This window comes from Atractosteus spatula, chromosome 3 (genome assembly GCF_055471065.1).
Source record: "Atractosteus spatula isolate fAtrSpa1 chromosome 3, fAtrSpa1.hap1, whole genome shotgun sequence".
NCBI classification, from domain to species: domain Eukaryota; kingdom Metazoa; phylum Chordata; class Actinopteri; order Semionotiformes; family Lepisosteidae; genus Atractosteus; species Atractosteus spatula.
Genome location: NC_142708.1, coordinates 56,911,396 through 56,927,657, shown reverse-complemented (window position 1 = coordinate 56,927,657; position 16,262 = coordinate 56,911,396). Strand labels below are relative to the sequence as shown.

Genomic DNA, 16,262 nt, shown 5'->3' with positions numbered 1-16,262 from the left:
TGCTAGCCTCAGTCTTGAGTAAAAACCTGACTGAAGAGTCCTGTGCAGTGAAACCCAGGTTTCTTTCAGCAGGAGGTCCTAAAGCATGCTCTATTAGCTCAAGGTCAGGATTGCTCTCCTACCAACACACATTCTCAATCCCTGATCCCTCCCTGTTCAAGGTCAGCAGGCTTCATCTTTGATTGCTGTGCACTGTCATTATCCAGAATGTGGGTCAACTGTACTAGTGTGAGGCCTTACCAGTGGCTGATTTCATCTCTGATTGATTGATTTCAGTTTTCCATTTGGATCATATTCTGCTTCTGCTCTGCACTATGAAAAATTCACCTCCTTATTAGATCAAACATTAGACTTCTATTTTACATGTTTCTTCAGTCAGTACCGGTTGTGGTAGATACTTTAAGTGTAGCTTATCAAACACCTTCAGCCTGTTGAACTTTACTTGGCATTATTTCTGAACAGCTCTTACAACTTGTTCAATTGAAGATGAATGGATCCAGTGGGAAGGACACTATCAGACACTCCCAAGAGCATTGTTTTTCTCTTCTATAGTGGTCCTACAGGTTACACTTCAGGCAACACATGTGAATGAGGGCAGTTCTAAAAAGTTAGAAAGTAATACAGAGTCAATAATTACAAATCCCACTTAATCTTTTAAGCACGGAAAAGAAATTTACTAATATGCACCAAATGTAAAACTGAAATCAGTTAGCCTGTGATTAAGATCTCAGCTGGAGCAAAACCCAAGAGACAGTGATCCTTGTGGGCCAGGGCTGGGAACTACTCGCTTATGATATTAACAAAAATACGCACTGGAAGTGGGCTGGTGAAGACTATAATAGATGGTCTATACCAGGCATATAAATAACACTTTGTGAACATTAATGTAAACAGAACATTGTGAGACATTCTATAAACATGTAAGCACTAATAAGGAACATGGTTAGTCAAAAGTCCTTACAAGTAAAAATAGATCAAAATCTGCACCGTTTCATTAAAACATTTTCAGAGTTTTCCTTTCATGTGATTTCCTCTCTTTAGTAATAATTATCTTTTTTATTGGCAGCATAATAATTTTCTTTAAATCTTCCATGTAAAAGATCAAATTCATTAATCCTGTACATTTTAAGAAAAGATCCTTTTTGAATGATTCCAACCACTAGCTAGTGTGTGGGTTAGCCTGGCTAAACAGATATGCAGATACACATTATTTTCTATAGAGATATCCACAATATGGAGTTTAAACAAGATAAAACTTTTTTTTCTGATTTCAACTCTGCTTCCGTGAATTTGGCTAAATGTATTCTGCATTTTCTGTGTATATTTTGTCACGTCTCCCTTTACAATTACCTTTGACTGACTGTTTACTGGTTAAAAACACTAAAATACTGTTAATTCTGAACCCAACTGACCTACTTTTCACTGAACATCACAGCTACAGAGTGTTTTAACTCCTAGGACACTCATGAAACATTTACAAGTGCTAATTCTAGAGTCAGTGTGCATATGGTTGCACATTTATTTGCATCCATTATGAAAATATTTATTTTCATCTGACACATCAGACAACATTCTTTTCAACAAAACAGATCAACGTACATTAATCACAGGTAAGATGTTTTAAATTACGGTTAATAATGTTAAACCTCTTATACTCAGCAGATAATATATACATATTGCTATATTGTGATCTACTGAAGACGCAATTGCTGGTAATTGCATTATAAAGGGAGGTATTTGTAAAATAAACACACAAAATGCTACTATTACAACATTTGTAATGCTGTAAAAATGCATTTTTACAGCATTACAAAATGCAATCCTCACATTTTAGGACTTTTAAACTGTGTACTTTTTTTTTCATTATCTGGTTCTTCCCCTGTCTCATGGAATACTTGATTTTTTTAAAAGGAGTCTGAATCAAGGTAAAAGACTCTGAAGAAAGAAAAGATTCTATTATTTATAGACTAAAAAATCTTGTGTTAAACAATACTATTTCACAACTCAAAAGGCCTCTGTAGATAACCATGCAAGTGACAGGAACCCACAGCAGAAAACATCTTGTAATTGGTTCTGTTGTTTTACATTATTTTGACTTTAAGGGCAATACAGCAGAATAGCGGACTCTTCTTAGGATGAATAAATCAAGCCTGCAAATTCAGAATAAAAACTTCTTTGCTTACCAACATGAGCAAAGATGGCTTACAAAAACAAAATCCCTTTACCTCTACACTCCCCTCAAACAGGCTGAGAAATATTTCATCAGGAAAGTTTTCAGTCGCCATTTAAGAAGTCTCTTGTACTGTATTTTCTGAAGTACAGTATTTTCCACTTGAATATAACTTAATTTTAAATTGTTCTTTAAGCAAAGTTCAGTTTCTCCTACACTGTGAAGTCCACCAGGCTATCTGTTTTTCCGTTTCTCCTTCTTGCTCTTTCCTGTACTGGGCCCGCAGGGTGCAGAGAGAGAGTAGAGGGCTGTGGCGTGGCCTGTCGTCTTTAGGTGGTCAAAGAGCTTATTCCTGCTGGAGAACTCGAACTGGCAGGTGACACAGCGCAGGTTTATTTCTTTCTGCAAAAAACACACAAGGGGATGGTGATGAAATATGTACCACTTTTAAGCTTCAGTTATTGATTGCCCTATCGGAGTCTTGTTGGAAAATTTACACAGTCAGACTCTATAGTATAGAACCAGACATGATTTCCAGAGCACTGTAAAGCAGTTATCTCCTACAAAAAATTGCTTTTGAACAATAACAAAAAGATTTAACTTTAAATTTAACAAAAATAAAAACAACTGACAAACTAACTTGGAATCTTCTTAAAAAGAAGAGCTAATACTAGCTATTATCATTGCAGTCTGTAATTCCCTTGTAATATTAAAGAGCCTCTGAGTATTTTAATAGTATGCGATGACTTTCGAAACAAAGGTTGAAAAGCAAACCTCCAGTGACTGATCTGTTCCTCCCTGAGGTTTGTTGCCTTTTTTCGTCTCCTTGCCCACCTTCTTCGCTTTGGCCCTTCCAGAGCTTAAAACAAACAACCAACAAGCAGAGACATTCATCAATATTGCAAAGACCTACTCTGGAAAATATAGTCTACTGTACACAGAGACAAGAGATGCAGGACCATGCTGGGAGGAGGAAGGTCACCTTTTGGGAGCGGATGGTGCTGGATCTTCCTGTTTGCGGTCTCCGGCTGCTGTTTCAGCCTGATGGACGGCCTGTGGCTCAGAGGGGAGTGTGCTCTCCGTGTCCTCAGTCTCCAACTGCGGGGCTTCCTCATGGGCTACCTGGCTGGATCCAAGATCTGGAGCACTTTCCTCCTCAAGCGAGACTTCTGGAGGGTTCTACCCAGGCAGGCCAGAAAACAAGTTTACACAGGTGTTCTCAGTTCAAAGAAGCACTAGTCATGAGTTCATTAAAAATAAAGATGACATTAAATTATAAATTATGCTCTGGAAAAGTACTGATTTTTTATTTCCAGGTACAGTATATCCTTGTCTTTTACATTTCAGCAGATGTAACGTTCTTGGGAAATAATAGAAAAACAAGACTTCTTTAAAGATAACATTTAAAAGCAAGAATAAAAAGTAAAACTAATTTTATCCTAACATTTTCTTTGATGGATAGATAGATGGAACTCCAGTTTGCCATGTGGGTTGTATTTTCTAGTTTTAAATCTAATTTTCTTACATTCTTATGTGGATGTTTTGTTTCATTTGCTTATGGGAACATACACCATGCTTTACTTCATATTATGGATTACTTCTTGCTAAGCAACATGCTTCCTAAAAAAAAAAGGAATATTTCCCTGTTTTTACCAGACTGCATTAACACGTGTTTAAAAACCTCCTGTCTTCTGTACAGAATGCTCCTAAACATTCTTTCCTCTTATTTCCCCTGGGTCTTTGTATTTTTACTCATCTGAAGATGACTGGGTCTGGATGATCTTTGTCAATGAAGTTCAGGATTGTGAAACTCTGAATTGAGTATGCTATTTGTAGACAAAATGTTTAATCCCTTAGCATCGCAGCTTGGGAAAACAAACTGCTAAGCCAAAAAAAGTATACATATTCACCAGTACCTTTCAAGTAATCTTTTAAGAGCATAGTCCGTCATTTTGTTTTCTTGAGTTTAACCATTTAACAGAACATTAAATTCAAAATATCAAAGGGCAGTACTGTTCATAAAATACACATCTATAAAGTAAATTGTGTAATAAATTCCCTTAAGTTTGATATATAGGAAATTTGCTCTTATTTTAGAGGTCCTTTGGTGAGAAAGTCAGAGAAAGAGTGGGATAGAGTTTGAAATCTTGTTCCATTTTTTCTTCTGCATTTGGAAAAATTAAGATTGCTTCACAAAATAATTAAAATGTTGTCAGCCAAAGATATAATTTAATCTAGCTCAAATAAATTATGTAATAATCATGTATGCTATTGTCAAAAGAAGTGCTGAAAGTATGCTTATATACAAGGTGTAAACACACTAGACAAAACAACTTACTGGACTAAGTTTTTGTTGCCTTTTTTTCTTCTTCTGTTTTTTAGAAGGTCTGCAAAATAAAAAAAACAGTTTAAGTGAGCAGGTCAGCTTTTGTAACAATATCATTATACTGTTTACACGCTGATGATAAAGTAGCTCAGGTGATTACTTCCAAACAGGAAACAACATTAAATGGTAAAGTTATCAATACTGAGTATATATGACAGATCACAGCATAAATTTGAGTAACCACCTGTTAACAGAGGTGGTTTTTCTATAGTTCTGGATATTATTAAACTTTAACAAACATTTCCACTTAAAAAGCAATTTTTTTCACTTTTACTATGCAAGTCCAAGAAATTTGTTACCATCAGGTGTTAATGTGAAAACTGCATATCAAAGTAGAAAACACTTTTTTGTTGACATTTTGTAATCAAAACAAAGTTTATGAAAGTGATTCTATATACTATCCCTTTAAATCTTATAAGCAGTTTTTCAAAGATAGATTTGTGGAAAAAGCATTATTACAAAGTGGTTCACAACAAATAAAGAGAGTGGACTTTTTTGCATTTTTTAAATGAACCAATCCCTCCTGAGAATTTAAAATATGTTTTTCAAGAACACACTGCTAATGTAACAAATTAAAAGTGGATTTTTTTTTGGAATAGCATGTGCACAAAATTTTAGTTTTATCCTCTCCAGTCCCAGAGGTTCCAGTTTTTCTAAATATACCCTGCTGTTTCCCTAGAAATCAGTCATTAATTTGAGCCATATACTCAGTAAAGGATTTACTTCAACGCACAAATGTATCAATATGAAGTTTGGGAAGGAGGAGGATAAAACGCCAAAATGTCAGAAATTCATTTTAGAAATAAGATTATGGGGGCTCCCAGGTGACCCGATGCAAGTTAAGCTCCATGTTCCAGGAACTGCAGGTTCAGTCCTGGAATCCAGGTGATGTCACTATCTGACTATGACTGGGATTCCCCTAGCAGTTCACATAATTGATTGAATGCCACAGAGGGCATAATCGGAAAGGGCTGTCTTGGGTTCTGTGACACACCGATTCCTGTGGCTTCTAGGGAGCTTGCTGTGCTCTAGAAGGGATGTGCTTCTCCTCCAATCGGCACTGAACCTCCTACACTGGGCTGTGAATTCAACAGCATGTTTAAGGACTGGTTTGAAAGTGGGCAAGTTAGAGTTGTAAACTTCTAAACTTCCACATTCTCTCCCGTGCGCAGTTGCAGGTTCGTTACCATTAGTTTGAAAAACAAACTTTAAAAATCGGGCAGCTACCAAAAAATAATTGGAGATTTTAAATTAAAAATAGAAATAGGATTATAATTTTTATCAACTTTTGTTTTGGATTATCATCCAGGTCTTCCTCGTTTTCCTCCTTGGCATTCTCCCCACTGTCTTCAGAATCCTGATTAAGTACAAGATCCTCGTCTTCCAGTTGTTGCCGTAGTAATATGACCATCTCTCTGTGCTTCTTTGATTTCTCGTGATTTTTCATGCTGTGAATAAAAAAAAATCATTTCATCTTAATGGCAACCCTATTTTAAGTGGAGATTACAAGGCAAGAGGGAAACATTTCATTCACTCATCTTCAGGGAAAATGAATACTGGCAAACCTGATTGCTATCCAACATTAAAATTGTCATGAAATAAATTAAATCTTAATCTTAATAGCTGTCTTACTTACGCTTTGTCAGTTTTGAAGGACTTGTTACAGGCTGGACAGTAAAGGCTATCAAAATAGTCAGCCAGCTCATCAGCTCCATCTGTGAGTGTATCTGGAATTCAGTAATGCACATAGAAAGATATCTTCACATCACATTAACTCTTTCAGCTCTTGTGGCTTAGCCCGAAATGAAAGACGAGCTCTGCATTGCAGGGAGACCTTTGGTGGTATTTTGGCAAGTTGCAATTACTGTTAGAACAATTATATTTACTGAATTATCCAAGATGACCAGCAAATCTGCAATACATTGCCCAGCCTAGACATGATGCAAGAAAACTAATTCAGTGTTAACTGAAATATAATGAAAGGCTTGCTCTGGTATTGTGCACTCTGGTAGCACAACACAAAAAGGTGCAAAGGGAACAGATTATTGGTGCCGAATAATTTAGAAATAACAACTAATAGTACAGAGGAGAGAATACATTGTTCACTTTTCCATGCTCAGACTCTAAACGTATTAGGTCCATCGGGTTTATTAAGATAACTCAACCCACACAAAAGTAGTTAGTGGTCTTTCGATAAAGCACTTTTAATCCATCATGACCAGTACAAATTAAGACTTAATTTTTTTACTAATACTACGAGTACTTGCTTCAGTGGTTTAAACCTGGAAGGCACATTAACATTTCTCAGAAATCAAACAGCAACTACTAGTGAATACCGAGCAACTGCGTGTCGTTTTACTCTTGTACCTGCCACCCTAGACCTAACCCAAGCTCAGTGTTTCAACTGCCTGCTTGTTAAGTGCTGGGTTAGGTGCTGGTCTTGTGCGTGTACTGACCCCCGGGTTCCTCTCCTCCCTCCGGCACCTCTGCCTCCTCCTCTTCGCTCTCAGAGCCATCGCCAAACTCCTTCTCATACTGAGCTTCCATCTGCTGAAGCTCCTTCTCCAGCTCCGACATGGCTGCCCAGCTCTGCTCCTTGTAGTTCTCAGCCAGCCTGGGAGCACACAAGACATTTTATTCGGCTGTTTAGAACTGACCAAAATCCATTGTTTTGTAATTGGGAATTTGATATTGCCAATTGTAGAAACTAGATGCTCTAGAATATCTAGAATTGTACTAAAACAGAAAATGTACCCTTTACATTGTCCATGAACACACACAGAAATTAGGAGAAGAGGTACTCCTTGTCCATAAGCAAGGACCAAAAGAGGATTCAGTTTTTCATGTTATCTAGCCTCTGAATTTCCTAAATAAGCTAATTTGCTTTTTAACTGGAACAGTTTCACTCTTGTCTGAGGTCAAAAGCAGAAAGTAATTTACAGAAAGACCTTCAGAAATAGAAATCTCTTTAAGTACAGCCCCTCAAAACAAAAAGCCTAGATGACAGTGAGATTTGATATTTCTGTACAGCTCACTGTTCCTCCATCAGGCCTCACTGTTATTTATTTTATTACTGGTGTGCTTTAGAAATGGTTTGTGAATGTATTGAGTGGATGCTATTATTGGCTTTAGGTTATCGGCTTATGTTGCATTGTATGTCTTTAATTGTACTCGACAAAACCAAATTCCATGCAATTAGTTGTTATGGCAATTAAATATCGAACTTGAACGTGATGAACAGGTGATTGATCATTAAACAACAGGATGACATCAAAGTCTTATGAGCACTGCATGCAAATACCTGCTCACACACAATTTTATACAGCTAATGGGCCGGCGTCACTGTGAAACACTGTGCAATCCTTTGCAACAAAATTCTCAAAATGTTTTCATTCAACTGATAAAATGGAAAACAGGGGTCATGGGCTAAAGGCAGCGATTGCTCAATAGTACTTTAACTCCCATGGTTATGAAAGGCTGGTCCCTGTGGTGCTCCAGTAGTGATGAACAATGCTAGTGATAAGCTCTAAAAGAAAAGCCAAGGCTCTGCTGCCCTTCCACAGATGTTTGTGCCGCCTCCGTCAACATGAAAGGAGCACCACTCACTTTGCTTGGCTGAGTTTCTGTCTTCGCCGGAGCTCCTCCACCTTCTTGGCTTTCTCTGCGTTCTGCTCCTCCACCATTTTCTTGTGAGCCTGCACCCGTCGGTCTCGCTTGCGCAGGAAAGCCACCAGCTGCCTGACGAGCTCGCTGCGCTCCTTCCGCGCCTTGTCCCGTAGCTTCTTATTCTCCTTCTCCATCGCCCGCTTCTCCCAGCGGTTGGAAGCCTGACGCGTGTCGTACTCCTCCTTCCAGGCAAAGTTCTTCCAGGTGCAGAAACTCTGCCAGTAGCCGTAAAACTGGTGCACGACCTGCAGGATGTTTTTAGAGGCTTTGACAACATCTGCAAACAGCTGTCCTAAACCTCTTTCAAATGAAGCGTTTTGGCAAATCCTGGCTTCCTACGTTCAAGGCTCAGAGATAATACTGGCAACGTAAGGGTTTCGTTTTTACTGCACAACTGTTTTAAATCAATACGCAGCTGAGCTGTATATCAGAGTCCTGAGTATTAGTATCTGAGTACTAATCCTGGATCACCTACAGGGTGGAGCTGTGGCTCTGTGGCTAAGGATCTGCACCTGTGGCTAGAAGGTTGCCGGTTCAAATCCCACAGCCAGCAGAAGAATTCTACTCCGTTAGGCCCCTGAGCAAGGCCCTTAACCCCAACTGCTCCAGGGGTGCTGTACAATGGCTTACCCTGCGCTCTGACCCCAAGCTTCTCTCCCTGTCAATGTCTCAAGGAGAGCAAGCTGGGGTATGTGAAAAGATGAATTCGTAATGCAAGAAATTGTATAGGGCTAATAAAGTGATCTTATCTTATCTACTGTACAGCCATGAAAAGACTTCAGTGCGTAAATACAAGTGAACTCCTTAGATCAAACATGCACCAGGTCTAGATTCTTTTTTAAGCTCAAATATTCAGATATTTGCAAGCTCCCATTTGCAAATTTTTCATAAACATACATCTAGCATTTTTTCTTCTTTACCACAATCCCCATGAAAGAAATATCACAACCCCATCTAAATTTGTTTCACCTCTTGTTTGCTATACTTCAGAAAGTACGGTGATGAGAATCATGTTGCCCTTTAACCTTTTTTTCAGTAGCAATAAATGCAAATTAAAGACTTTTTGAAGGCAATCTTAAAAACTTGAATTTATAAATAATTTACGTGCCCAGCTGCTGGAGGGGGTTGTGCTGTATGTTTTAGTCTTGCCCTCATAGGCTGCTTCAACAAGCTTCACAGGCCTAATTGCACTGAGCTTTGCAGCAGAACTAAACCAGCCTATTTTAGTTCCTCTTGGCACAAGACCTAAATATATTAATCATTTACTTAATTTAGGAAAAGGCTCAAGTACTGCAGAAGGTTTTCTGAGACACTTACCCTCTTTAAGCCACCAGCAGCCTAAGAACCATGGGGAATGGCTTTATGTCAGCCAATGCATTCTGACTTTATTTAGATCATTTTTTGTTTTCTCCCTCCAAACATACATTGTTGATGCTTTAAAGAGGCACATCAGCTAAAAGCAACCTGGAGTGAGAGACACTGAATGGCCTTTTGTTTGTAAACGTATGCATTATGATATATGGTAATTTAATTATTTTCATTGCAATAAGGGTGTAAGAGTTTCCATCTGTCAAAGTAACCTGAAAGCCATAAGCAATAATAACATGAGTCTTCTATCCATCCTAGACTTTAATTATTTCAAAAACATGTTTGATAAAGAAGAAGGGTGGTTTCGTACCGTATCATAGTCACTTTGCGAGTCTCCAAATGTTGGGAACTCGCTTTCTTCCTCCTCTTTGCTGTATTCCATTTCTTCCTTCGCAATGGATTCAAACAGTTTCCTATAGACAGTATAAAATCCCTGGAGAAAAAACAAGGAGATAGAAATTCCTTGAAATTTCTATAACTGCATCAATCCATAAAACCTGTACAACACCACTTGATTGAGAACACACTGCTAAGCATCCACAAATGTAAGCCGTGATCACCTGAAGAAGCAGCAGAGATATTCTCTTTTCAAAACATCAAGCAAACCGTTAAGATTACTACCAAGTACAAAAATTTAATCACCCTCTTTGAGTGGCATTTTTAAATACAAGCTTGAACATGTGTTTTATAAAATGTGTAACACTTAACATGCAGAGTTGCAGTTTTTTTACTTTTTCAAAAGAGACCTTTCACTCAAATTACAGAACGTACTAAGCTTTGATTATAACCAGCATGACAACTGTGAGATTTCAGTTCTAAAGGGTAGAAATAACTATTTTCATCTGTCAGCTTTCCAGACCCTTTACAAAATCATATAATTGAGGATCCTTGCTGCCACTTAGACATGATGGAAGAAAGATGCTTCTCTTGCAAAAGTAAGTCTTTGTTCCCATCTTAAATCTTAAGTCACATTTTGTTTTCACCGGAAACCATAACTAAAACATCAACTGGCACTCTGCATTTCTTACGCAGAAATAACTAATTAAGAATAAACTGTATTTGAAAAGACCTTGATGAAGAAACTAAGAGGCAAGCAGAAAGTTCTAGGTACAAAAGGTCCTTGTATTCAAACAGAATAATGATGGATTCAAAGATCATAATAAAAATCCCGTTCTGACTGAAGTGGAAAACATCAATGGGATTCCGAGAACAACTGCATCATGAACCTGTTGAACTCTTTATTTCACCATGACACAACAGCTTTTAGTTTCTATGGTTTTCTAATTGCAATAAACACCTTTATGTAATGTTAGCCTCTATACGTGAAGGACAGTTTAATAGGACACTAAAACTGTGTTCTTCACATCCCAGAAGGAATGTCAGTCAGTTTAAAACAACACATAATATTGGAGACCAGTTTCAAAACGTTTAATATCAGCAGCTAAATCTACAATACTTATCAAGTGATAACTTATGTGACTACATATTCTCTGACCTTTTCATGATGTAACAACAGGGATTAGTGCATTCGGTCATACTCCACCTTCACTTAGAACTTTAAATATTTCATTTTTCCTGGTCAAAACTGACTATTACTGCGACTTCCTGACTCATAATTTGCACCAGAACTAGACGTTGTTGGTAGGATGACTCTTATGTCGTCTAAATTTGTAGCTCCAGTGGTTAGCAACCCTTTCATTATATTTCAGAAGGGGGTGCTCACATATTGGTGTCTCCCCATCACCACTATTGAAAGTAGCCTCTGTCATATCTGCCCCCAACTGAAGCCGGACAGAGCTCACTTAAGAGTGTCTTGGTGGTTTGTCATCAGAGAGAAGTCAGCTGGCTATGGATATACTGCAAGATTAGACAACAGACGAATCAATTGTACACGGTTCTGAGAGCGTGACCTACAGGGAGACTCAATACACGGAAAGTGAAAAATGGGTAAATTGAGTAACACTGTGTCTCAGATTTGTCACCTGTACTAGGATTGTACTTTCTTTGTATCCTTTCCCAGGACCTTGACTTTCAGTGGGTCTCCATTTACTATTGCACTTACCCAAGCTTACAAGTGGTCTTTTTAGCTTTCCATTACTCTGTTTACACTACTTAAGAACAGTGTGTACATTGCTTTGTACAGATTGTCCTTATTTGCATGTGTACATTTTGTATTTTTAACGGTTTCTTCACTCTCATTTGCATATATTTTCTATCCGTCAGGTGTCTTTTGTCCCTGCAATAATTCCTACTTGACAGCTTGCACACACATGGCAAAAATTTGACTTTTATAGGGTTTGAGCTGTACTTTTGAGGTCGGATTACACTTGCTTACATTGCATTTTCACAACTGATGGATGTTCCCCTGAGTAAGGGTGTCTTCCGTGCAAATAATTAGGGTAAACTAGCCAACTCGCAAGTTGAGAAGCTGTTACTACATGGAAACGTGCCTTAAAGTATTTAGAAGAGGTTTCAGACAAAAAAAAAATGGCTGCCAAGTACAGCCTTGTAATTTGTGATTAGCAGGATGGGGAAAGTTTTGATTTAATTTTCTTTATTCCATTGCTCCTCTAAATTTCATTATGTAACACTGACGGCATACTTACGACCTACCACCTTCCCATGTGTGCTATAAAACAGGTATCAAATAAAATACAGACCGGGCTTGAGGCTCAACCTACCTTCTCGTCATCACCATAGCCGGAATAGCAGGTCACAGTGAAATACTGAAGCAGATCGATGCTGTCGTCCTCGAACTCTCCGCTCACTCCCCCCTTCAGCAGCGCCTCCCGGTGGTTATCATACCTACAGGAGGAGTTGCGTGACAGGAGCAGTTTACATACTATTCTTTAGGCATTTGTCGAAGTTTAATTCTGACCACTATTGACAAAATGCAGGTCATTTCTTCGGCTGTTCCAATCCATCACCTTTGGGCACTGTTTATTAATAAATTTATTAATAAATTCATGTATTCATTTTCAAAATAATTCATCATTCCAGAAGAGATGAAGACCACATGCACTTATTCCCCCGCAGAGATGCCCAGTCCCCATCTCCTCTTTGCCTTAAACAATAAGCCCAGCTTACTGAGCTGAAGAGAGCAACTGGTGTGTATAAAGGGAAAAGATGTAATGACGTTCGTGATGAAGGGACACTCACCAGGCTCTTTCCTGTGGGTCACTTAATACATCATAAGCGGCCTGGATCAGTTTGAACTGTTCAGCTGCTTCTTCCGCATTCTCCAAGTTCTTATCTGCCAGGACACAGAGAGGCATGGATGTCCAACAATGTTCACTTTAATCAGAGGCCCAAGTGCTTCTGTAGACCAGGGTTTCCTGATCCTGGTTCTGTAGGTCCACACATCTGCTGGTCCTCTTTCCAGCCAATCTGTGTTACCTAACTGAAGCCTTAGTTGAGCCAACAAGATGCTTGTTTGGAACATTTTGGTGTGCGGTTCTCCAGAATCATCTCACCAACACGAACAACAGTGCTTCAAATGTATTTATTACAAACTCTCTTACAAATAGACCACTTGGAATAATACTACATAAATTCCTACTTTCAATTTGCTATCGTGATATTTGGGTGTTAAAGTTGCCCTAAGAACTGCAGGTGATAATGAGTCATTCAATGACAAATCAATATTTTTTAAAGTAATCTTAACCAAAGAACATACCCTGGTTGTGTGTAAACTCCAGACTTTAAACCGGAGCCTAACAGCAAACTCAGTTGATCATACAGGGTCACAGATGTCCCATCAACTAACTTGACTATATCACATGACACAATTGCTCTACCGTTAAAGTGAATCAAATGAAAATTAAATTATTCAGCTGATGCTTTTACCCAAAGCAAGTTATATTTGTACAGCTGGGCGATTTACTGGAGTGATTAGAGTGAAGAATCTTTCTCAAGAGTACAACAGCAGTGTCCAAAATGGCACCCACAACTTTCTGTCTGCAAGTTAGATCCTTAACCAGTACTCTACACTGCTTCCTGAATTTAACAGTAAAACTGTATGCTGACCTAAAAATAAAACTGAACTGTGATCCTTGATGTTCAAACCCACATCTTCTTAAACAGTTGACCCCAGTTGGGGTCTTTCCCGAAGAAAACCGCCAGATGGAGCTGATGTGCCACTGACAAAGTCAAAGTTGGGCTTTCAACAATCACACTTGCTCAGATCAAGAGCTTGGCAGCCAGACACTTATAAAGCTGAATAAATCGGAGCATCTAGACAAACTACAATACTAGAGGACGCTTGTCAGTCTTACAGCCCTACTCTCATGTTGTAGTAGTGCAAACGAAGCGCTCAGACCCAAGATCAAACAGTTTATAGTTCAACTATTCAGGGTTTATCCTTATTGAATGGTCACCGAAAAGGAAATTCCTTTAATTCAAAACATATTTTTTAAAATAAAAATATGTAACTTTCTTTATGGAAAGAATGAAACCGTAAAAAAATTAGCAAGTCTCCTCATTTTAAATGTTGAATGTTCCTGTTTACTTAACAAAGCAGTCATGTAGGCCTAACTGGCTGTACTGGCAAGTATGTTTTCCAAAACAATTCGACAGGGAATTGTATTTCTGGAAAAAATAATTCGTTAAAATGTTACTTATGATACATCAGTCACACAGGGTCTCACGTTAATACCAACAGCCGAACAAACCGAACCCGAGTACGAGTATACAGCATTAGTTACGCTAAAGACTCGTCCATAATCATGTTTGAACAACAGAAGTTACGTCTTTTAAAAGGAACGCTAAATGTCACAGTCCAGTTCACGTATGTTGAAATTAAGTACCTGGATGCCATTTCAAAGCTAGTTTGCGATAGGCCTTTTTCAAATCATCGTCCGTAGCATCTCTTCGGACACCCAAAACTTCATAATGGCACTTCATCTTTGAAAAGGTTAGTGGGAGTAGAGAGTCGACGATGCTTTAATTATTTTCCGATTTTGTAAAGACTCAAAAATTATATGAGCTATGATCCATATATTAACCGAAGAGTTGTCGATTAGATTTCATTTTCTCCCTTCGGGTACTCGGAAGGGTACTTCATAAACTTCACTCCAAATTTGTTTTCCTTCGACGTCGCTTTATTAGTGTTGTTCTTTTCCTGCTTGTGTTCACCAAAACTAACTTAACCATTTAGCCATCTCCCAGTAATTATCTCAAGGATCTCTTTCCCTTTGGTTATGTATAATGATCATTTGATCACTATTCTCACGCTTGCACTCTTCAGCAATGTGGCTTCTACATTGCCGGCTTGCGCTTTTAGTGACGTCATTTTTGTGCGAAGGTGAAGCGTCAATATTACCGTAAATCATGAAATATAGGTACCGTATACTTTTTTTAACCGTTGCTTTATTACATTACTGATTAAAAATCGAACAATCTCAATTACTCCGTTTGCACATCTAAAGATACAAATCTGTTATAGGTTACACCCCTACTCTTTTTGAGAAACGCCCTGGGATTTTTAATGACCACAGAGAGTCAGGACCTTGGTTTTACATCTCATCCGAAGGACGGCGCCTGTTTACAGTATAGTGTCCCCGTCACTATACTGGGACATTAGGATTCACATGGACCGCAGGATAAGTGCCCCCTGCTGGCCTCACTATAACACCTCTTCCAGCAGCAACCTTAGTTTTTCCCATGAGGTCTCCCATCCAGGTACTGACCAGGCTCACACCCACTTAGCTCCAGTAGGTTACCTGTTGTGAAGTCCAGGGTGATATGGCTGCTGCTGCCACAAATTACCAGAATTATTTCCTTCTATTCCTTTTATTACTAACAAATGGGCCAGGGACGAGCAACTACAGTCCTCTATGGCCCGAGGGTTCTGTAATTCATTATAACTCTGATTTAGTTGCTTAAGTGAAAGTATGTAGTGATATAACAAAGAAATAAGAACAAAGAAGTGATATATTTAGTTAATTCAGAACTGTTCTTAAAATGCACATTCTTTATTAAAAACGTTTGTGACTACATGTTAAATACCACACATACCCAGAGAAGCAGAACAAACTTGCTTATACATTATTTGACATAATTATTGTTTAAGCCCCCAAAGACTTGTTTAAGCAATCTCCAAGAGTAACAAATTTCCAAACGTTTTTTTTAATACATTTCATTTCTCTATGGCTCTTGACAACAGTAAATTTGCATTCTACAATCTGGGTAGTTCAAATAGCACATACTGTATATCTACTTTCATTTTAGTGTGGACTGATAATATGCAGTCCACTACAGTTGTCCTTAAACTTTTACACTTCAGAATTTAGACTGAGCCACTAGAATTATAAGACAACTTCATATTAACTTGATAAAGGACTGAAATTAGTAAACTCGAAATTGGAACAATCCCATTTTTAATGGTAACCTTAGAGAAAACCTCACCTGCAGATAGCCGTGTCATGAACAAGAGAATTGAATGACTGATAGGTGGCACATACTGTAGCTCTCCAATGGGACATTGACAGAAATCAGCAGGAAAGGCACGACACACACCACTGAAAACGTAAACAAAGTGATCATCCATTTCCAGAGAAACCACAAACCAGTAAATGTATATTCAGGATCCCAAAATGAAAGGAAAGGACGTTTCATGCTGTAAATGCATGTGAATCAAAGCTCCGTATGATACCCAAGTTCACAGCTGTGGAA

General features: G+C 38.4%; 1 protein-coding gene across 2 annotated transcripts; it reads right to left on the bottom strand.

Moving 5' to 3' along the window:
• Window positions 1-1,528: 1,528 nt before the first annotated feature.
• On the bottom strand, window positions 1,529-16,262 carry dnajc21 (DnaJ heat shock protein family (Hsp40) member C21). Of its 2 annotated transcripts, none has more exons than XM_088911678.1 (12): window positions 15,996-16,262; window positions 12,750-12,843; window positions 12,272-12,395; window positions 9,901-10,023; window positions 8,163-8,467; window positions 7,013-7,170; window positions 6,193-6,283; window positions 5,843-6,004; window positions 4,509-4,557; window positions 3,153-3,349; window positions 2,945-3,029; window positions 1,529-2,572 (listed from the first exon to the last, which is right to left on the bottom strand). In XM_088911678.1, exons 1-12 carry the CDS (start codon window positions 16,135-16,137, stop codon window positions 2,405-2,407), a joined length of 1,698 nt encoding a protein of 565 aa, XP_088767804.1. In that variant the 5' UTR covers window positions 16,138-16,262; the 3' UTR covers window positions 1,529-2,404. The 2 variants fall into 2 exon arrangements, with proteins under 2 accessions (XP_088767804.1, XP_088767805.1); XM_088911679.1 differs by lacking the exon at window positions 15,996-16,262 and adding an exon at window positions 14,396-15,156.